The sequence below is a fragment of the Phoenix dactylifera genome, chromosome 1 (genome assembly GCF_009389715.1).
Source record: "Phoenix dactylifera cultivar Barhee BC4 chromosome 1, palm_55x_up_171113_PBpolish2nd_filt_p, whole genome shotgun sequence".
Taxonomy (NCBI): domain Eukaryota; kingdom Viridiplantae; phylum Streptophyta; class Magnoliopsida; order Arecales; family Arecaceae; genus Phoenix; species Phoenix dactylifera.
Genome location: NC_052392.1, coordinates 25,650,790 through 25,675,242, shown reverse-complemented (window position 1 = coordinate 25,675,242; position 24,453 = coordinate 25,650,790). Strand labels below are relative to the sequence as shown.

The window sequence follows — 24,453 nt, the reverse complement described above, 5'->3', positions numbered from 1 at the left end:
CGGCTGCACCTGAGGAACTGGAGTTACCGAGAGTCTTGGCGGTGAATTCTGGGCAGAATGTCCGGGACTCGGCGCAGGGCGCCGGGAGGTATTAGAGGCTCCCTTACTTCTCAACTTCATGACCGCAACTCGGGCCCTTCCTCTAGCGCCAACTATTGCTGGAAATTGGACCCGGGGGCGGCCGTCGACTGAGGAGGAGGAGCTCCTGCGAACACTGGTGGGTGACGATATGTCGGCGAGCGGCGTCCTCCGTGGGGGCCTGCAAAAAGCCGGTGGCCGGGGTTTCTGGCACCGGCCCTCCGATGCTTAAGTCAGAGGAGGGGCTTAATTTTGGAGGAGAGAGGAGGAAGATATATTCTACTGGGTTTTTTTTTGAGTCCCACCCCCCCGGGAAAGAGGGGTCCCCCTTTTTATAGGGGGGTTGGATTACCTGTGATGTGATGGAGCGAGGTTGCCATACAACTCAGCACGTTGTTTGAGTTGGTGCGCGATCAGGTGAATTAATGCCTTGATGTCGGAGGCGAGGCCGGGATCAGAGAGTTGTCGCGGCTGACCGAACGCTGCCATGCTGATTTGCCGTGGAGGACTGAAGATCCATAGATAATAGGAGCCACGCGCATTAATTATTGAGTGAGCCGGAGATATACATTAATTATTGAGTGAGTCGGGGGTTTGCAGAGATCATGCGCATTAAATGCTGGAGGCGGTGGCAGGGTATGGCCCCTGACCGGACTTCAGAAGGATACAACCGCGGTAAGTGGGCGGCGAGATCGGACTTCCGAGGTCAAGAGCCCTGAAGCTAGACGCCTGGTGGAGCGCCAGGTCGGGCGTATTAATTGTGGAGTAAGCCACCTAAGGCGTGATCCTGCGTCGGTCCGTAGGGAAAAGTACCTATAGTGGACAGTTGGTGGAGTCCGACTCCCGGGGTCGAGCGCCCTTCGGGTCGAGCGTTCCGAAGTCGGGCATCAAGTTCGGCCGCCCGAGGTCGGCCGTCATCCGATCCCGTACCTGCAAGGTTCTCATGTACTCGGGGGAATTTGCATTCCCTCAACACTTCTAATTCGGATGGAGGTCATGCATCCTTCCAGCTCTATTCATCCTCACCCCAACCAAACATAGGATTATAGAAGCATCTGGGAAGGACTTTTTTATATTTTATCAAAAAATAATTAAATTGGGGGAAATCTGGCTGTATTTTAGGTGAGAGCAGGTACACAAGCATCCGAACACAACTAGTAGGCATCCTTGTCATATTTTTTCTCATGCGATGGTACTTCATATAATTTCATGCAAACCGTTTTCCCTTTTTAATCTACTAAAAAGATGTAACAAAGCGTAAATATATCCGAGAATTTCATTACTAGATTGCTCGGGCCTTTTTTGCAGAGCACCGTGAATATGAAATTTCTGTCACTCTCAATTTTAGTTAATTGAAACATACATGGATGATATAACGCAATTGCAGAAACTTGGAGGTACTGTTGCTATATAATTCTCATACTATCTTTGCGTTTTGTACGTCTGACAAGGCTTTGGCAAATTATTTACGGTAAAACGAGTCTTAATGTGGATGGCATGTCAAAAATTAATTGAAGCACAGGGTGTTAGCAGAGTGCTCAATTCCTCCATGACTCGCACTAGACTGCTAAACATAGTCATGTTAACTGGAAAATGACCACAGCATGAGAATTTAATACAAACAGCATCTCTAATAATATTAGTTAGACAAAATGGAAATTATGCAGCAGGTGACCAAACTATATAAGCATGTGTAGTGTCGGGATGCCAGAGTTTTTTTGGACTCTGAGCACAAACAATTGAACGAGATGGTAAAAAATAAAAAAATAAAAATAAAACACCTTATTTAATTTAGCTAAGATAGTTGTTTCTGGTTTGAAGAGATTTTTGAAGTCCACCAACTTTCATTGGTAAAAATTGTTACATAGACAATGGGCTATACAATCCACAACCCCAACCCAGATGAAGTGGGAGACCAGCAATACAAAAACAAAGAGACTTATCAGCAAAGTAAGCTGGCATCTTCTAGTTCAACCCCAGCTAAATAACTTCTAGGGGACAATTGTAGGCATTTATTTTCCTGTTGTAATTGCCCGTGAACAATTTTACAAACGTGGTTCGTTCATGGAAGAAATGGATTGAAAGAGGGATATGCCTCCTTTTGCCTTTGGTATGCCCTGAACAGCAGAAAAGGATGCACAGCCAGTTACAAGATAAATATATGGGAATAATATGACCTCTAACAGCAGAAAATTTCTCTAACCTCATAGCATTCAAGCCACCGAGGGAAACTGTCCCGAGAATGATGAGGAGAAATGGTGCCTTTAGCAAAACTGGATTGGATCTCCTATACCCAGTAGGGACTCCAGTTCTTACAACACGTACAGATGTAGCTATTTGAAACAAATACTTTGTGAACAACACACTATTTACAAATGCACTCAAATACAATAAACTGAAAACATGCTAAAAACAGGCTTTACCTCCCATCGGACTTCCAGATCTTGAGCCTGATGCCATGGAGAAAGCATTCAGCAGCACATATATAACACACATCACAAACTATAATGTCACTGAAATATATACTGCTAGTATCATGGTTTGCAAACTCTAGATCCAGAATTGACTCATACAACCCAAAATATCACTGGTTTGGCATTTTCTCTCAACGACATCAACCATATGGAAAATAGCTTTAATGGAGGATAATGAGAATGAAAAAGAAAGAAATAAATCTTCTGAACTCTACATATAGGAATTGATGAAATCACGTTAGATATACATGGTGCAATTGATGATCCTGCTATTTCCTAACCACAGCCCAGGCATTCTCAATAATGGTTGTTCTTATCTAAAGAGCCTCATATCTTTTTCGAAACATCTTTACAAGATAAATAAATGGAGCAACTGAAGTGTATTGAAGATGTGCATTATCAAACAACAGACAGTAGGAGAAAAGAAGAAGAAGAGACCGTATCTTCTTCAAAACATCTCTACAAGATAAATAAACCGAGAAACTGAAGTGTGTCGGAGATGTGCATTAACAAACAACACTGTAGGAGAGGAGGAGGAGGAGAAGAAGAAGAACATGAAGAAATTAGTAGTGCATATTAGAAAAATGATCTATTTTATCTAATTCAAAAATGTCATGCTGCAAGATGTTATATATTTATGCAAGCAATACATTGAGTACTATCTACAAATCTAAGTCAGTTCTTGCATTCAGGTGGGTAGGAACACTTGATCCTTCGCCTAATAAATTTACATGCAACTTCCATGATTTCTTTTTCCTCATTTCAGTCAATAAATTTTCATTCAAAAAGTCTTGTAGTGCCAAGGAAATAATAATTCATTTGAAATTATATGATAAAGAAGTATTTAAAATTGTATGATACAGAAATATTTAAGTGAAATTGGAATGGCATAATTGACATTGTTCAGAAATTAACCATATGAATGACAAAGAGGCAGTCCATGAAATTAGAGATGGCATGCAAATGCAAGGCATCAATTAGGATATTGTGGTATTTATGGTGGAGAAAATGAACATGATACCCAAGGGTTTCAGTTCCAACCGAGCCCTCTCCTAACTTAGGGAAATAACAAAAATAAATAAATAACACAATTATTTGCTGATTTTAAATATCATAAAGAAATTGTATGCATGTCTAGAGAAATTGTAAATATGCTCAACAAAGTACAAGTTTTGCATTACTAAAGGGAGACGCACATGCTATCATGAGAATTTTTTGCACATGTAGGAGGATTTTAACTTGTTTTATTCTTTGAGTTTAAACGAACAAGATTGCCTATGAAATATATATTGAGTCAATGCCAGGAGTGGAAATGACAATATCAATTTGGGAGATGTGGTCTCATATGACACCATGTCACGATCAAATACAAGATAGAATTGCTCCATTTGCTGGGCTAAATCATCAGAGGCAACCCAAATTCCTTGTTCATGCTATAATTGTGGATCAAGCAGACTGACTAATGAAGACATAGTGTGATAGGTGGGCAGCACCAAGAGCTATTCTTATTAATAAAAAAAGATTAAAATCTGTCTTTGCTTTCCAAACTCTTTATGTTGTCCTTGCATCAACATTAGAGCTAGTCAATAAAGTTCATTTTCTTAACACTGCAAACTAGACTGCATGGTCCAAGCCCTTTGATTAATGTTATATTACATTCTGCATCCTTGATCCATTATATATAATATAATAAGATAAAATATATAATACAATAAGATAGATTGTTTGATGCACATAAATAAAATATAAAGGATAAATAAATAACAAAAAAATAAGCATGTTGAAAATTGTAGGACAATGATTGCATGCCAGCATGGATATCTTTTAAAAAGGACATAAACAGGATGTACATGAAACATTTTCGGTCAATGCAACAAGAAATCTTGTTTCTACTTATAATTTTTCTAACCTATGGATGACATTCAGCAAATCCACTTCCGATCACACAACAAGCATGATATAACTTCAACTTGAAACTTACTGCATGTAAAAATCATTCAATGTCTCTCTCTTTTACAAATTACAATGATAACATTTGAAGTTAAAAAGTGATGGAGACTTTAGCAAAAGGTATCTTATACCATAATTGAGAATGTAATAATAATTCTCTTTAACATCTATCAAGGACAGCTACTTCATGCTATCCCACAAACACTTTGTAATTGGTTTCTCTTTTATGTACTTGCCAATTAAAGGAGTTCATACTTTGTTGTCTAGCAGTTACCCTAGCAGAAAATGTGCTTCCTATAAGTAGAACTGAGCATTTCTGTCACGACACATGAGACCTGAAAATGGGCAGGCCGGGGTAGATGTATCTAGCCCTTCAGGTCAGGCCAAACCTAGAATCTACGGCTTGATTCATGTTCAGATATGACCAAAAGTTACATAGGGCTGACCAAAAGTTATATAGGGCTGTTCTGCCTGGCCCAAGTTACAATTAATTATAATATTATAACTTACATACACGTATTCCCCTGAGGTGCGAACCCCCCCTACTCTCCCCTTCTCTCTCTCATGCACTAGTTTTCTCAATCCCCTCTCTTGCCCTCTCCACCTCTCTCACGGTTGAATGCGCTGATCCCTCTTTCCTATCCTAGCTCTTATCTCTCTCCCGAACCCCCACCCCCAGGAAAGGATTTTAACATTCCTCTCTCTGCCTCTCTCTGTGATGTGGCCACTACCCAAGAGGCCCAGGTAACATGTCTACCCTTGATGTTGAGCTTTGACCTAGCTTGAACCCAGCTTGACGTAGGAAATGCTCAAGTCTACATGTATGTTAGCACCTAATGTCTTCTTCATATATGGATTGAAGTCATTTTCATTCTATCCAAGTATAAATCAAGCAATCATTTTCAACCTTTCAAACTTCTCATCAGTGCATGACCTGTATATGCACATTTTAAATTTATTCATAAACTTTTCATGTTTTTGGCAACCAAACCAAGTTTCTAAATTACTTTTCTTTTTATGTCATATACAAAATGATTAAAGAGTTCAAAAATACTTGTCCAACAACATGCTTCATGGCTTTAGCTTAATTCATAATATTTGCTCTTGCGAGCTGCCCGCCTATTGACTGAGTCATGGTCAAAGAACCATGATGTGCGATGACATATATGGATTATCTATAATGATATACTCCTATAAGAGGACCATATGATATCTTAAATTTATTTCTGATATGTAGTGTCGACGAGATTAAATGTCTTTAATTGTTACTCATGTCTATCTTTAGCAACAACCCAGAATAGATTCCATAGATATTTTTATCTAGATCCAGAGCACAAAATAAGTTAGGATTCTCCTTTTGCATATGTAAAGAATTAACATGCTTAGCTTGTGCATCTCCCTTTACTAGAGAAAAACATTATTCTTTGCAAAGCTCATTTCTATTTTCTCTTTAGATAACAACATTTATGTATCGTCTGAAATGTCTGAATATTGCGGCATGATTTCAACATGATTCTTACAAGCAAGTTGGATGTAAAATACAATGACAGCCTAATTATTAGCACTCATTCTTCTCTAAGACTAAAACATAGGAACCATTCTTCAAAACTCATGATTACGATGTTTGTTGGAAAAATATGTAGACTCACATGCACCTTCTTTAGATGATTGCTACTTTAGTTCTTTGCAATATTCTTGCACCAGGCCATGGGTATGTTGAATTAAAGATCGCTCTTCTCGTTAGAAGTCAAGATAATAAAAAATTTGCAGCGAAAGCTGAGAAATGGGTCTATACTATACTACTCTCACAGGAGAACGAGAAATGCAGAGTTTGCCTTTTCACTCCGGTCGTCTTTTAGTGAGAGCGTACAAACATTGGCTTTGTGAGTTAGACTTTGAACTGAACCATATGGGCCACTTGCTGAGGACGTTGTTTCTAGCTTTTAAGTTACCATTGACGTCAACTTTAGATGAGCAAAAGAGCAAGAGGGCTTTGATTCACAAAAGGATGACATACGAAAACGTGCCAGGAATTCAGCCAAAAGAGATACTTGAGCAGAAGGCCATGGATCAGAGAAGAAAAGTAACCTATCTGTGCCTGATTTTCACATGCTATCTATATATACTGCCAGCATTTCCAATTTTCCATTACGTAACTTGATTCCCAAGAAACTTATTATTTGCAACATACATGTACAATATTATTTCTTAATAATACCATCAGAATCCTAATGGTAAAGCAGCATTTGCAAACTCTGAGTTTGGAAGTCGATAGGCATCTGTACATAATAGAATGACATGAATGCAGCTGGAGGAACACAAAGGGAAGTGGACATATAAAATTTACTCAATGCTATTAAATAATAAGGATCTATCCATTCGATTATTGCATATAAAATATGTACATGGTATAGGGATTCAAAAATTAGAATAATATGTGACCAAGGATCAATTCTGATAAAAAGTTCTAGCAACAAAAAAATACTTGATTGAAGTAGGAAGTGAGTAGAAGGAACAGCAGCAATACATTTGGAGCAGGTAAAACAATCAGGGTACACTAAGTATTTGACTTAAACAAGAATTTTCAAAACATATAAGCTCAATACCAAGATGATGAGTTAGTAAGTAAAAGAATCTTCATAAACGGGAAGAAAAAGAACTGTTGAGCAAGTTGCTTACGTTTCACAGTTCAGCTTAGTTATTTGCAAAATTATTTCTTCAATAATGCAGCATTTTGAATGGGAAAAAGGAAAAGTGCTTTGGTACTACAGATTGATGTGATACTTCTATGATAATCTGATTCCAATCCTTAAATCTATAGATTCCATATACCCTTATCAAACAACTGAATTGTGGATCTGAATAATTGGTCACTGAAGTTTCTTATATTGCTCCACGTCCATATATCCAGCAGAAGGATTTTAGTAATATGAGAAAAGAAATAAACTCTTGCGACATGCTATGCCAATAACACAAGTAACATGATGTACTTAGCTTGATAAATCTACTCAGATTTTTTTGTTGTGTGGGACCTCCAAAGTGCATACTACGAGCCAGCCATATGTCTATTAAACCATCAAGCATATCCCGAAGTCAAGTTGAATGACTCAAACAAATCCAGAACAGAAAACACTGAAGTCGGCGACGGTGGTTAGTTGGATTCAGAACCTGGAGGGACTTGATGGTGACCATCTGTTGCTGCAAGACATCCGCAGGATGGTGATGGGTTGTGTTGTTTTCCGGGCCAACCATATCTATCGGAAGGCAAACAGGACAGCCGACTGGGTTGCTTCCTATGTGGCTCAGCATTTTGGTGGTTGGTTGTGGGATAGCCTTGAGGCTACTCCTTTTCATTTCCATAGTATTGTATCCTCTAACTTACGTTGATGTACTCATACTAAAGTAGTATAATTTATCCGTATTATCCAAAAAAACACTAAAGAGAAGCGGATCCAAAGTAAAACCAATAAACTAACAGATCAATGCAAGGTCAATAAGCTGAAACCACCATAAAATAAAACCATCTTGTTCATTAAATTCCCTCATCATACCTTTATTGTGAAAATTCAAGCCAGGAAAATACCAACGGCAAACAAATTACAACCATGTGATGACACTAGACTCAACTTTGCATAAACAGGCAAGTTTGCAAACCATGACACATAGAAATTAATAAAACAAACAAGATTGCGAAATTTACCAGCCCGTAGAGATGAGTATGCTTCTGAAATCTGCAGTACACAGGGTTACAATGGTTATGTGGTTGCAGTAATATCATTGGAAATATAATATGAGGTAGAAAGTATTAGAATTAATGGCCATTCAAATGCAATGGTGGCTAGTCATGGATGACCTTCCAAGTTAAGAAGATTTATGCACATATCTCATCAGTCAATTTGTAAATGTCACATGAATCTATCATTCATTAAAAACAAGTCTCAACCCAGCTATTTGGAGATGGCATGTCTTACGAGCATCATTAAATAAATCGCCCCCTTTTCTTTTCTGCTCTTTTAGCTCAACAAAGTGAAGCATTTAACAGCAAACTGGGATCAACTGATAAACCAAAAGAATCACTTATTATGATGCCTAAGATCCACATATTTCCATAAGAATTTAAAAGTGCAGGGCTTAAATGAGATGGCTTGTATGCATGTACTTTAAGAACATCATAGAACTTCATTTATGAAGAAGGTTTTGGCTCATAAGAGTAGAAGATGTGAAAAGTCAATGAGCAGGGTAAATGTCAGCAACTCTCCGCAGAAGAGAACTGCTCTATTAACATTGCTGGGCGAAAAATGTCACTGCAGTATGGCAGAATTTGCTTCTAGAAGAGTGGTGTATGTATGAAAGTTCCATTTGATCAAATGCATTGTGATTGCAAAATTATGGTCACGAGATGTCAAAAGTTTTTGAGACCAACAAAGCAGCTGCTAATTGCAGTTCTTAGACTAATGTGTTTTTAACAGCCTTAAAGGCTTAACTGTTCTGGTTATACTGCACCTCTCACTTGCACTAGCTGTTGTGTACCGGATTGCTTTGTAGGGAGACATAAAAGGAGTCCAAGGGGGCCACTGCCTTTGATATTTCCAATTTTTTAACATGGACTGCTTTTTTTTTGTTATAAACAGAGATTTAGCCATTTAGCATAGTCATAGCGATTCATCTACCTAATTGTTGGCTATGTCGCTGCTCGAAACAAATGCCTTTGCTGTAGTTGGGACCAGCAGCTGACAATGAAGTAGACCAGCAGCGGCAATTTTCAGAACAAATTTTTGCTGTTCAGAGAAGAACCACCAAATGGTTCCTCTTTTCTTTCACTAATGGCACATTTGTTGTTGCCTAAAGAAAGTTGTTTGTGACTTTCAGAGTTCAGTGACATTTGAGGACTGCTTCTACAATTAGTCAAAAAATAGCTTTTGATTATTCCTTGTCTTTCAAATATGGTAATCCATCCATAACAAATAGTTCTACAATACATGATTATCAAATGTTAAATATCCAAAAAGTACTTTTTATTTGAAAATTAAATGAAAGTGATTTTTCAGTATTACTTTTTTAAAAAGCAGAAGCAACACCAGACATGTCCCAAACACAAAACATTTAAGGTGTAAAATTTTGTTTTGTAAAAGCCAGCACTTGGTCCACAGGACCACAGCCAACTCTCTATTCCTATCTATATTTTATACACATAAGATTTCACTAAAATCTGACATGCCAGAAACTATTATGCTTCAAGAAACTTGACATATCAGAAGCATAATTCCTTGTTTAGTTTGATAATATGAAGGAATATGAAGGAAAGATTAAGGCTTCTATTGACCCAAGTATTCTTATAACTTTATTAATGAACTTGAAACTTTTTTTAGTAGTTTCAGAAGGTCTTAAACCCATGCAAAAGTAATGCTAAAAGTTCTGAATTAAAATTAGTGTGGGTCAATCCAAATTATAGCAGACCAACTTTTGAGCATCTGTCAAAAGAGAAATTAATTCTCAAAGCAATCATGAAGCAACTCCCTAAGTTATGCTACCTGGAATAACACCAAAATTACTTATAGAATAGCAATAGGATATCAACAGGAATATGTGTGTGCGTGTGTCTCTGTGTGCGCATACGTGTATGTCATTTTAGTCATTTTAGTTTTTCACATTAACAATCGCTATGCAACATATTTGAAGTAGAACTAATAGCTTTACGACACAATGAATAAAATTTTAAGATGATTATGTGCAACAAAATATGATAGATTCTTGGGTAATTTAGAGTTCAAGATATATGTTCTAGAAATCTCCACAGATTATCTGAAAGATGCATCATCATTCTTTTAAGTTTTCGCAACAGGAATGACAGGCTCACAATCTAAGAGTGGAGAGAATATCATAGCAAAGAAGATAACTGTCTTTATGAGTTAAAATGAAATACCAGTTTAAATTTAGCTTCAGATTGAAATTTCTCGTGTGGTGGAAACAGATCAGGGTGAGACTCCATAGCTTTCCTTCTATATGCAGCCTTTACCTGCAGCCATAAGTCAGATGCCATCTTGCAGAAACCACAAGGCAAGCTACTCAAAAGGTTCCTTCCAAAAAATTAGTAAATTAGGAAAAAGGATACCAATAATAAAGCTACACATGTAGCAGTGCATTAAAAGACAAACATATGCAGAATTGTTTGACCATCATTACATATGACAAAGATTAAGTAGTTTCACATTCTTAAATTCATATATTCAGCTGATACTAGTATGCAGCTCTGGCTGACACGTCAAGGTGCCTCGGTAAATCTAACAGGTCATATAAACTACGTTGAACACTGCCTAACATACCACTTGAACAAAAATGTAGCTGTTTATACATAAAGATTTACCTTTTACAAGAAAATTTCTTTTTTCCTTTTTTTGAGAAAAAGGATGGGGTTTACCCCATCAATTCATTTCATGAGCTCATGAAATGAGCACAGGAAGAAAATGAAGAAAATCTCTTTATTGATCTGTAAGAATTTTGAGAAGGTTATTTATTAATCTAATATAGCATTAAATCAAACAATCACCATCTTTTATGATCCTAATATATACAACTATAGAGTTGTGTTTGTTGTTAATACACTGTTCAGCAAAAATTTCAACAATGAAAGCAAGAAGCAAATTGTTAGCTGGAAATCCAACCTGACAGCAGATCCAACCAGGAATATCAAATAATTACCATATTTTTCCACAAAAGCCTGATAAAATTATTCAAAAAATGACTGAAAACATATTCATTCAATTGAGAAGACCAGTGATGTGATACTTAGCAAAAAGACTAAGGACAGAAATTGACTATCACTATTGTAATTTTGTAATTGTTTCTATGGATTAATCTACTAAGTAGGTTGCCTAAAGCAAGCACTAAATGTGAAGGATTTATGTTTTAGGGGTAGCAAGCACTAAATGTGAAGGATTTATGTTTTAATGTAACCATGGTTTAAAGAATGGTCAGATATTGTACAATGCCCTTGCAGAAATTAAAAGTAGGGATTGAAAGCTCAAAGCCAAGAAAATAATAATCAATTGCTAATTGATGATATGAGACAATTGGGGAACTCTAAGTCGGTATTCTAGCACAAAGAAGGAGGAGCCATAAATTCGTCAAATTGTAGTACTAGAAAAGAAGGTTAAAATAAAAGTGACAACAAAGTCACTTTTTCAACAAGGGAGTTGCCTATTCTTATAAGTTATTCCCGATTTAGAATTTCCATAACAATGAATATTGCACTATGCCCCAAAGAAGGCTATGATAAAAGTGACAATGAAGTCAGCTTATCTTCTCCATTGTCTTAAATTTCTAGCATTCGATGAACATATTTCAATCGATTATGAATTCCATTCTATCGATATTCTAGCTAGGAATGATTCTTCCAAAATGTTGCTCAAACAAATGATGGCCAAAAGCCTAGTGGAATATCATAGTGTACTCGCCTTCCACATGTACTATGAAAACCTTAATAACCCACTAACAGGCATCTTGCTGATGATAGAAAGCAATTAACAAAGTAACACCTTTCCTTCATCATGGAGGTTTCTATTGAGGGTTGATAACAACCCTATGTTTGGTTGAGATTATGAGAGGGAAGATGGATGATGTTGGATGGATGGATGGGCTTCATCCACCGTTTGGTTCAGAAAATCTTAGGAAGAATGGATGAAAAAAAGAAATTATCCATCCATCCTCGCCCACCAATTTGCATCCTTCCAAAGGGAGGATACAAGAAAAGATGAATGGAGCATGTGAGGGATGGGTTTTTACATTGATAAAATTATCCTTCATTAATTTTTTTGACAAAACTCTAACACTTCTTCACTTTTTTTTATTTTAATTATTTTTTTTTATTTTACCTATACTAATAACCCTATACTATTAAACTTTGTTACTAATAATTTTAATTTTAGCACGTAATTTCCATAACTATAAGTAAATAATTCGAATTATCTTTTATTTTTCTATTTGCATGCATTATTTTTATTTAACTATTTACATAAAATTGACTAACTAATTAAACTAAATTATAAATTAATTAGTTATTTTTATAATTAATATATATAAATAAATTCATTCATATATAAAATTTATAAAATAATATATTTATTAAATTAAAGAAAGATTAAATATTTATATAATTTTATATAATTATAAATTATAAAAATTATAAGTTTATATATTTCCCTAATCCTTTAATATCATAAGTGTTATAAATTGATAATAATAATATTTTTTATCAAAGGGTAGTTTAGTAAAAGTATCATACAAATATCATCCTTGTTTTCATTTCTCCTATACCAAAAGGAGGAAGGAATCATTCCTATCCATTCTTCCATATTTCACCAAACACATGGGAAGATGGATGGGAGGCCCATCTATCCTCTTCCTCATCCATCCTTTCTCCCCAATCCGCCCAAACTGGGGGAAAATTTGGGGGGGGGGGGGGGGGGGGGGGGGGGGTGGAGGGAGGAGGAAAGAAGAATGAAAAAGGTTAAGCAACATGACTTCTTCCCACCACTTACGTTTTTCATTTGGCCAGTTCCTTCATATATACAACGCACTCAGTGTGGAAAGGAGAGCTAGTAATGTATTTACGAGGCCATGAATTTAATCGAGAAATTCAGATTTGTTATTAATGTAATTAGGTTTATTTTCTTTTGCAATGATGTTACCATGAAGTGTTCCGATTGCAGGATTTGGCATCTTTGCAATATAGTTTAAATAATAGATTTACAAAATCACTGCTTCAGGGGAACTCCTGCCGATCATCCTAATATTAACTAGAAAATGGATCGAATCCAGCACTAAAAGACAACCAACATACAAGAATCCGACAACAACGTGGTGATAACCTAGAAAGTAAGATTCGATTGCAGTAAGATCACTTCCAATATGAATCGAACAGGACGAAGAGGAAAAGATTTGCCGCTAAATGAAACAAAATTCTTTTATCTGAAAGAGGGGAACAAGAGGGTCGAAGGGCACCTGAGAAGTGGTGGGGCGAGAATTGGGTGAGAACCCTAAAAGCCTTCTCGCCTCATCGCCCCGCATCTCCTCTTCCCAGTTCCGAGCCTCTCTTGCCGTAGTTCTACGCGTCTCTATGCTGTTCGTTCCTTATAAATATTTCTCATCAAAAAAATAAATTACAATATTTCAGTGCTCGATTTGGCCCCAATTACGATATGGTCTCAGCGGTTCGGCTGAGCCAGATGCCTAGGATGGGTTGGATCTGGTTTTCGCATGACCAAGCCTGATTGGGATATGAATTCGGCCAATACTTAAATGTGTGAATCTATCCATGATTCACGTAGAGTAAGATCAGATTTAATATATATGATATTGACCCATCAGATTTTTAAGGCGTAACTGAGCCCAAATTATATTAGTTTACTTGCACTCTAAACATATAAATTGGTGACAACATGTAGGTATTATCAATAATCCAATCTATATAGGGTTGGTTAACAATTTGATTGTAGTTGATGTAATTATTGACAAACAAATTAAAGATCAATTTTGTTAAGTTTTTATTAATAATATATTAGTTTCTTAAATTCGAGGTTTTGTATTAGCTAGGCAAAGTATATTGTATTGGTTTTGGATCAATCCTGGAGTTGGATTGGATCTTGCATGATCCATATTCATTGCATTTAATTTTTTTCTATTTTAAAAGAAAATGATGCCAGTACATATCTCTCTCTCTCTGTATATACGTACCTATATATACAGAGAGAGAGAGAGAAAAAAAAAGTCATTTTTTTAAATTTAAATTAGAAAAGATACCAATTTAAATGACTTAGCAATTTTCGACTTAGTCCTAATACAGAAATAGTTAAGTAGATATATAGCCCTCAATAAATATTTTTTACCTTTGATGACTGGCATTTAGTTATATTTTGTTCAATCTTTTCTACTTTTCTAGCACCAAGCTAGACATGCACTAAGGAATTATTAATCTAAGAATGAATTTAATGTGCTACTAGTTATAATTGCAAGTTGAAAATGTAAGCCGATTATCATAAATTAATGTGGCAAGTTGACTTGGCTGCAATAATTAAGAAATAAATATAAAAATAAAATAACAATATATCTTCTCTCTTGTGGGAGGAGAGAAGAAGAGAAAGAGGAGGCTGATCAATGGGATGCTAGGTAGTTATTAAAAAATATTGTATTGAGGCCTCATAAATTGAGGCGGGGGAATGGTAACAATGAGGAATAAGGAAGAGGCAGTTAGGAAGAGGTGTAGGGGATGAGAAGGGGCTATAAAGGATTTGTGTAACAAAAAAGAGTAGGAAAGGCAACAATAGTAGAAAAATGTGAGTATATAGGGACGGGGTTACAGCGAAGGGGGACATAGAAAGGTTGGCTACTGAAAGGCTAGAGAGGACCGAGTGAATAGAGAGGTTTTGGTTGAAAATGGTAGTGAGACAAAGGAAGAGGAGACACCATATGATGATGGCTAGAAATGAGGAATGGGTGGTGAAAAAAAAGTGGAATAGTATGAAGGAACCGAGTGACCGATAGAGCTACAATTAGAGATGATAGTTAGGCAGAAAATGATAGCAAGGAGGTGGAGTGGAAAGAGAGAGGGGCTGCAAGAAGGAGAGAGGGGAAAGGACTAAGCATGGAGGAGGAGAAGATGAGAAAAACGAATAATTTGTTATTTTTGAAATATTTTTTATTTATTTATATAAATTACTATCTTGTTGATTGGTTTGCCACCTAAGCTATCTTATTGTTGTGGTCCCATATTTGGCTTTGGTTAGTAGCACCCATTTCAAGATTTGGGAGTAGGGAGGAAGGGCTACCCTTTGTGCAGCCCATTATAAATACACAAAACAATAATATTACTTGAATAGCACTATTCAAACTTTGGTTTATAGCAAGCTCACATCTTAGCCTAACTTGGCTTGAACTAAGCTTGAGGGTCTTAGGCTCGGGCCTCATCCAACTATGGGCAGGGCTGCAAATTAGTTGGGTGGACCTTGTGACTTGCAAATTGGTCGGGTAGACCTATGACCTGACCTAGTCTCGACCATATTTGTTAAAAATTGGATCCAATTTGAAAATAGAGTCGGGTCTAGTTTTTAAATTTTCACCCCGACCTGATCTGTAGACCATGTGGGCCAACTTTAGATCAATAAAAAGAAGCGTGTAACTTGACCCAAATACAACTCAACCCAAAAATCTGAATCAAATAAAACCCTTTCGTCTTCACTATAGATGTCTTTTCCAATTGATCAAATGAACCCCTTCATTAAATTAATCTCTCTCTTTATCTCAACAACCCCATTTCCTCTCACCTACTTTAACTTAATTATATTTAAATATACATTATTTATTATGACATTTTCATATTTATAATTTTCTCAACTATAACAACATTTGTTTTCTAAATTTTAGTTTGTGAACTTGCATCTAAAGAATGAGCATTTTCTTCGATTAAGTTAAAAATTTCTGAATGAAAATTCTTGATTTTTTTAATTTTATTTAAAATTATTATTGGATTTAGTTTAATTATCAATATTACGCTTTTCATTATAAACAATTAGCTAAATCCTTGAGCTGAACTGCATACTTGACCCAACTCTGTCTCGACCCTAACTACAATATTTCAGGTTGGTCCAAGTCATACTCAATCTTGGCTCAACCTGAAAGACCTGCTGGCTCTAAAATCTTTTCTAGATTTATGTGATCATTAAAACTTTCTGCTTTGCTTCCTTGCACACTTAGAGTTGGAATTAGAATACACAAACTCCTGATCTCAAAAACGCCCTCCTGTAGAGCATTCAACAAAATTACAATGGCAAACCAACTCCACAGTTTCCTCCATTTATATTGCTTCCACCCTTGATTATACAACTGAATCCTGTACAATCTTTCCAACATATAAAATAGTTACCTCATGGGCTACTTGACCGACCGAGCTCCCAAACTCCACCAAATTACATTCACCAGTAATCTCTGCAAGAGCACTCTCCTCCCTTAAAATGATGGAATCTGTTCCGGTCCCTTACAATTATTTCCCGATCGAAAACTCTTGATATGATCTTACTTGCTGCATGACAATCTCTGCAAACTCTCAAGTTCTTTGATATGCGAATCGTTTCACCTGACCTTGTGTGCAACAATCCAAAAGCAATCGCAAGCTTCTCGCTGTGATGGTACAAGGAATCATCCTTGTTCATCTCATCAGTGTCATGCAGCACCCCACCAGTGTCTGGCACATAACCTTCAGCTCTTATCCTCTCCATCATCTCATCAACCTTGGCATAGATTTCTTTAGCCTGAGTGTGAGACCTTCCTCCAGCAATGAATTCACTGACCACACCATTCCTTTCAATCACAGAACATCCAGGCTCCTTATTCACTCCCCTGTCATTCATTAACCTCCTAACATTTGCCACATCTTCCCACCTACCAGCACTCACAAACAAATTAGCTAGCAACACATACCGCCCGCTGTTCTGAGGATCTAACTCTATGACAAGCCTACCAATTTGCTCCCCCAATTCGACATTGCCATGAATCTTGCATGCTCCAAGAAGTGCACCCAACACACCAGCATCAGCTTCCATAGGCATCTCATCTATGATCTTCTTAGCTTCTTCCAACAACCCTGCTCTACCGAGCAAATCAACCATGCACCCGAAATGCTCCATCTTGGGCTCGATATGATAAGCCTGAACAATATATTCAAAATAATGCCGGCCCTCACGTACCAACCCGGCGTGTGCGCATGCACTTAGTACATTCAACAGAGTGATATCATCCGGCATCACCCCTTCCTTCTCCATCTCTTTAAACAGCTCGATCGCCGCCTCCCCTCGACCGTGCATCGCAAAACCTCCGATCATACAATTCCATGACGAGAGCCCTTTGCATGGCAATTCACTAAAAACTTCATAAGCCTTCTCCAAGCAACCACACTTGCAGTACATGTCCACCACAGTGGTGGCCAGCTTCGAGTCCAACTCAATCCCACGCCTCTTGATGTATGTATGAATCCACTGCCCCTGCTCTAATGCACCCAAACCCGTGCAAGCCGCCAGCATACTAGCAGCAACATACCTGTCGAGCTCAACCCCGTCTGCTCGCATTTGCTCAAAGAGTCCGGATGCCTCCTTGAACCGCCCACCCCGCACATAGCCCGCAATCATCGCATTCCAGGAAACTGAGTTCCTCTCTGGCATTTCATCAAACAGCTTTCGGGCATCATCCAAGAAGCCTAATTCCGATAATCCACTGATCATTGTCGTCCAAGAGACAACATCTCGGTGAGGCATTGCATGGAAAAGACCGAGAGATTCGGCAAGGAGGCCGCAGCTGAGGTACATATGTAGGAGATTGTTCCCGGAGTAGCCGTCGGTGCCGAAGCCGAGCTTGAGGACGTGGGCGTGGACTTGGCGGCCAAGACCAAGCTCCCGGTCGGCGGCGATGGACTGGAGGAGGGAGGGGAAAGTAAACTCGTTGGGATGGACGGGGCGTCGGAGCATATCGGAGTAGAGGAGGGCGGAGCGGGCGGCGGAGGGGGGCTGGGCACGGAAGAGGGTGTTGAAGACGAAGGGGTCTGGGCGGGGGAGATGGCTGAATAGGCGGAGGCTGTAGGCGAGGTCGCCGGAGGGGGAGAGGGCGCAGAACTTGAGAAGGCGGCCGACGGCGTCGTTATCCGCGGCGAGGCCGAGGCGGACGATCTGAGAGTGGTACTGCCGGAGTTCCGGCATGGAGGCGCAGGAGTCGAGGCCGCGAATTGTGGCGCGGCGGTGGGCGTGGAGGTCGGAGGAGGAGGAGGAGGAGGAGGTCGACGGTGGTTGGGGCGGCGAAGGCGGGAGGACGGCGGGGGAGGTCATCTTTCGCGCGAAAGAAGGATTCACCTCCCTTCACGCGAATCCCCCGTTGGTCCGGATCGGACTCAAATAAGAGAGAGTTTGTCCCTTACAAAAATAAAATTACAGTTTGACCCTTTCGCTTTGGTTTCATATCTAACTCGCGAATTTTAAAACTTTTATTTACATCCTTCAGATACCTTTTCTTTGCGATTTGCCCTTTCCATCCGCTCCTCCTATAACATAAAAACGATCAAAACACCCTCCATCACAGTCATCTTTCTTCGTCTTCGCCAACTTATTTTTAACCGGCACAGACATATCAATAAAATAACAAAAAAACTTTTAGTTCTCCCGAACCGTATTTGGATTTTTTTATAAAATTAGACTGAAAATTTTTATAAATTTTATACATCGAGCCAATACAATAAATAAGATTATAAGCTATAGGAGAGTTAGACAAAATATTCAAAAATAGCTCTGAAGTGAATCTGTCTAAATCTCATATTTTTTTTTTCTCATAATAGAATTTGGACTAGCCTACTCCAAATCTATTTTTAGATATTATATATATATAAATATGTAGTTGTGATTTTGCTGGTTATGCTGGCCTAATCTATAAATTTTTTAAAATTTTCAGCCCAATCTTATAAAAAATTTCAAATAGTTTCTAAATAAAACAAAATTCCGGCTAATTCTCTCTCTAATAATATCTCAACGTGTTCATTTTGTAAGCAAGTAGCTCCTCCTACGTGTAGAAGAGCTCTTGGTCTTGGATATGGAATGAGAGCCACCTGATAAACTGACTCAAACGGCTGGATAATCAGCTATGTACCCATCCTACAGATTGCTCTTGATCCTTTGTAGGAAGAAGGGGCTCATCATTCAATTGAAAGCAAACCACCACCATGGAACATTAATGAAGGCCCGGCAAGGGGCTCTTGTTATTAGGCTACTTTGAAATTTGATGATGTTTTTTGTAGCAGTCGAAAAGATTGGTTTACTTTTTGAGCATGCTATGTTTACTTCGCTCTTATTTTTGGACACATTTTTCTTCCCACTTTAATATTATAACCCAACCCAGCTTCATTCAATCCAAAAACAAAATTGTAAATAAGTAAGAACAATAAAGAGAACAATAAAGACAGCTAACTTGAATGAATTAAATTTGCTGGAAGAATCCATGATATCCATTCATCCAAAGCCAACACAATAAATAAATCCAAACTCTTGGAGTTTATTAAGTTTTTTCAATAAAATGATATTCAACTATTGAAAAAAAAAGCAAACATTCAGACAAAAATAAAACAAAGCAAACAAGAAAGACATTTTTATAATTTGTTTTCTTATTAAACATTCAATCCAATTTAAACATTAAATTTAGTGCAATTTGGAAGACAAAATATAGATTAGATTGAGTGAGTTAGAGAAAGATGGGATATTTATCAAAGCACCTTGTTGACAATGAATTCAAAATAGTTGCCCTAGAGCATAGAGAGCGCTTCCTTCGTGGCATAGTGATGTTTTCCTAATGTTAGCAAGTTCTTTAGATTAGTCGTTTGGATCATAGAACAAATTCTGCCAACGCACGAAGTCCATTTGATTCATGATCGCTTTCTTAGTGTTGATATTAAGCTAGTTTATATTGCAAAAGTCATATTTACCAAATGATTTAGACTAATATTGTAGCACTCGGCCCAAAAAAAATCAAGCTCAGTCCACTTGATCGGCCTAGAGTTTTTGTTTTCAACTTGGTATGGAGCGCATGGCTCGAAGGCCTGTGGAAACAAGGCAAAACCCATTTCATTCGAGCTCCTCCTTTCCAATCTCCGATAAAGACTAAGAAGCCTAGCCTCCACTACTTATAAATCTTCCCCATGGCTATCCGAGAAGCACCATGTTGGAAACCCTTATTCCTCTCCTCTCTCTTAGTTTCTTTTTGTTCGTGGTGTCCTGTTATTGGGCTCTTCCTGCCACCGCCCAACCTTGTTGGAGATGAGGTATGAAATCCCAATCCTCATCAATTTCTCTTCCTTGGTTTTTTCCTTTCTTTATTGAGCTATTGCCGAACGAATTTCATTGAGGAATTGTTAGATTTTTATTAAGAAAAACGATGTCTTATTTTCCCTATTTTTGAATCTTTGACCCTATTTCTTTTTTTGTCTAGCCATCTTCACCATCGGCGCTCTGTCGTCGAAGCCTTGTCCGGTCTCTTGTATCGGATTGTAGCTATGGTCGGAGCCATAATTGTTGGATAGCATGGATTTCTTTCGATTGGGACTGAAGCCCTTCTTTCAGTCAACTTTTTTTTTGATTGATTCCTTGCTAGCAGCCATCTGGTGTCATTGGTTGCCATTAATGGTAGCCGACCGCCGGTCCTCCAACCGATAGTCACAACCCATGAGCTTCCCCCTTCCTCTATTAGAGAGAAATGCTTTATTTTTCTCTTTTCTCTCTCTTTCCCACTTTCTCTCTCTTATTTTTCTCTCTACATTGTTTCCCTCTTTATTGTCTCTCTAGGGTTTGTTGGATCCAGTAGAGATCATCTTCAATGACTTTGATGGATCTTGGTAAGGGGGTCTTAACCCATAGCCATCGGATTGTATACCCACCTCCATCTTGATCTTGCTGGATATCACTACATTTGGTCACCTTTGATCTCTATTGAGCCACCTATACCCAAGCCTAACCTTGATCAGATAAAATTACCTTGAACAAACCAGCCAGTACATTGGACACAACCACTTGGCCTGCCCTGTGAAGGTATTGGGACTTAAGCTTTTTATTCTTGAATTAATCATGGCTAAATTTTGATACAAATATAATTTTTGAATATTAGACTTTGAGGAAGATTTTTAAAATTAGAAAATTTTGTCAGTTGGTTGTACTCGCAAGATAAGTAATACTTCACTTTTCTAGATTTATTAACAAATTATAAAATATTTTTTAAATTGAATTATGCATAAACTATGAACTTGATGCATAGTATTCTATCATTAAATATGCCTTTTTATGAAATATTATATGATTCTCAATCGAATATATTGATTTCAATATGGATTATGCTCAATTGATTCGACATTGCATGGTTTTATGTATCTTTTGATTAGAAACATTAAATATATTTTTGAGAAAAAAAGGTGTTTTGACTCGATATGGATTTGGACTCATAACTTGACTATATATCAATACTTGCTAGTAGGGTTTATGCACTATATTGATACCCTGTCAGTGGAAATTCTATGCTGGTATATAATACCCTGTCAGTGAAAGTTATATGCTGGTATATTGATTCTCTGCTAGTGGTGGTTATGCACTGGTACATCAATACCCTTCCAGTAGAGGTTATGCGCTAATACATTGATACTCTGCTAGTGGGGGTTATATATTGGCTATCCTGCTAGTGGGGAGTTATATATTGGCTATCCTGCTAGTGGGGAGTTATATATTGGTACATCAACCATTTTTGAGCTCGAGAGGTGGTGTGCTCTTTCTACAAGGAGGGCAGGCTTGGCTTGCAAAGTTTGAGATTTGGACATTAAACATTCATGGATCGAGCTGCTATCAAGGTTATTTTAATGCTCAAAGTTTGTGGAATAAGGTGGCTTTGTGCAAAATACAAATTTTGTAGCTCTCCTGGACATTATAAAACTCCTAAGCATTTCTTTACAATTTTTTTGGTACAATGAGAGAAGATCTCAAGCAAAATAAGAAACAAAATTGCGTGGCAATTGAAATTATTATTATAGTATTTGCATCATCATCTCTTATCTAGCTTATCATGGAATTTTACTTCCAAATAATCTTTTATTGATCCAGTATTTTCTTATTATTTCCTTATAACAAGCCAATGTGCATGCCAGAAAAGCTTATTGAGCCCTTAGAGGGTGAATAACAAGTTTCTAGTGGCTAGGTCTAGTGACTACACGAGCAAGCCACTGATATCAAGTAGTTGGAAAGAAGACAAAGGAAGAAGGATAATGATAGTAGCGATGGGTCCGGATATCTTAATCTTCGAGGACTTTCACTACTGTCACACCATCTGTTTGAAAGAGAAAAAGATAAGATGTAAAGGGGCTACTGATTACTCTACCATTACAGGTAAATTAGAATTTTACTAGAAAACTAAAGCATGAAATTTAAAGAGTAAAAGTATTGATAACTTAAAAATAAAGATATAAGTAAAATCCAGTTGATTGGCTGATCAAAAGATCTCCTTTTTACATTACGTTCTATTATTTATATAAAAGACAAATGATATGGTAACTTCCAACTCTCAATTGTATATAGTAGCCCATGTCTAGCCCCCACTTCACTTGACAGCTTTAACCATCAGGATTACCACTTTTCCACTCATCATGCCCTTATTAATTGTCAAGTCCAGTAACTGTTCACTGGATCTTGTACTTATATCATTATCCTTATGGCCAAGTAATAACCCTCTATTTAAGATAGCGGTTAGGTTGGTTCAACTTCACTCTTAAGCCTTCTTGATAGCCGCTCAAGTCTGATGTTTACTTCACTTGGGTTTATTGGATACCATATCTTCCTTTCTAGTAGTAAAATTGAATGATATCAAAGTTAGTTTTTGCCCAAGTCTTCCTTTTGGGTTCTCTTTCGGATTCTATTTTAGAGCCACCACGCGTATGATGATCATGGGGTGTCAAGATGTAGTGTAAATAGTTATATTTTTGGATCAATTATAATAGTTGTATATGCTCAATAGGGTTCAAATTGCCATCTTTGATTTCTTTAATTTGCAGTTTTGGAATGTTATACTCTAAGAATATAGTCTTATGAAAGTTATTCCCTATGAACTCTTTATTCCACTTTCACAAAACATGCTTAATTCATTGATCAAAGCAATATAGAAAATCTATCCATGGGGGAATGACAGTTACTACAATGCCAAACTCTCCTCAAAACTTCTCTAATGCTATTAGAGGTCAGCCAGAACTTCTCAAATAAGAAGAGGGCACTACACATTCTGCAATAAAGAGTTCAATTTTGATATTATAACAGTGGTGCAAAGCATTCCATCAAAAAAAAAAAAGTGGTGCAAAGCAACCCCTCATAGATAAGTGACTTGGAACTCTCGGCATTGGTCAATCTATTCACTATTTATAAATAATTCAGTAACTTTCACTTTTCCAACAAACCAAATAGCAAAAATGCCCACTTTTTTAAGTGCACTTTTTGTAGGTGCCACTTTCAAAAAATGCACCCAAAAGTTGCTTTTGCTTAGCTTACACAACCAAACAAGCCTTTAGTTATATTAACATTAGAAATTAAGTTATGGACTAGAGTCCATTCATAGTGTTAAAAATGGACCAACACTCAATCTATCATTAAAAAATGGAGACATTAGTATACAAAATAGAACACCAACCATTGTTATCATAAAAATACCTAGTTATATTTAGCATAAAGACTTCTAAAGTTATGGACCACAATGCAATCATAGTTTGCATGATAGAACATTTCCATAGGATGAGTAAATGGGGCACTAGGACAACTTAAATTCGACATTAAATCCACATTCTTTCATACATTGAGCAAATTCAATACTGAGACAACTTTTAAATCCGATATTAAATATACATTCTTACATACATTTAGTAAATGTGGCACTAAGATAAATCTGACATCAGTCCTACACTCTTATATTCTTAAATCCAGCACCAATATATCTTAAAAACAACAGAAATGAAATTTGTTTATAGAATAGATTTCTAAGGAAAGAACGAAAGATACGTGACTAATATTGTAAATGGGTTAAGTTGACCCATGACATGACTCAACCTGATTAGTTTAGACCTAATCCTACCATTTTTAAGGATCATAGAGTTAGGTTGGGTTTTGAAATTGGGCCTATTTGACATTTTGGATTGGGTTTGGTTTATTGAATTTTGACTCGACTTGACTTGACCCAATCATATGTTATTTGGATCTTTATCAAGTCTCCTAATTTCTAACTTTACTTGACTAGACCCGAACCTAAGTAACCCATTAACCCATAATATATAAAGGGGCTGACTTAGTTTTACTAACCCCCAACCCACTTGAGCCTCGTTCTCCCATTCTGCCATTTGTCTCTTTCCTTCCTTTAA

At 37.3% G+C, this 24,453-nt stretch overlaps 2 protein-coding genes across 2 annotated transcripts; both read right to left on the bottom strand.

The window, feature by feature from the left end:
* Positions 1-1,839: 1,839 nt before the first annotated feature.
* Positions 1,840-13,647, bottom strand: LOC120112024. Its single transcript, XM_039130609.1, has 6 exons — positions 13,503-13,647; positions 10,426-10,518; positions 8,203-8,233; positions 2,502-2,528; positions 2,282-2,411; positions 1,840-2,195 (listed from the first exon to the last, which is right to left on the bottom strand). Exons 1-6 carry the CDS (start codon positions 13,566-13,568, stop codon positions 2,141-2,143), a joined length of 402 nt encoding a protein of 133 aa, XP_038986537.1. The 5' UTR covers positions 13,569-13,647; the 3' UTR covers positions 1,840-2,140.
* Positions 13,648-16,258: 2,611 nt separating this feature from the next.
* Positions 16,259-18,406, bottom strand: LOC120112022 (pentatricopeptide repeat-containing protein At5g66520-like). The gene has a single exon (XM_039130605.1). It carries the CDS (start codon positions 18,365-18,367, stop codon positions 16,469-16,471), a length of 1,899 nt encoding a protein of 632 aa, XP_038986533.1. The 5' UTR covers positions 18,368-18,406; the 3' UTR covers positions 16,259-16,468.
* Positions 18,407-24,453: the final 6,047 nt, after the last annotated feature.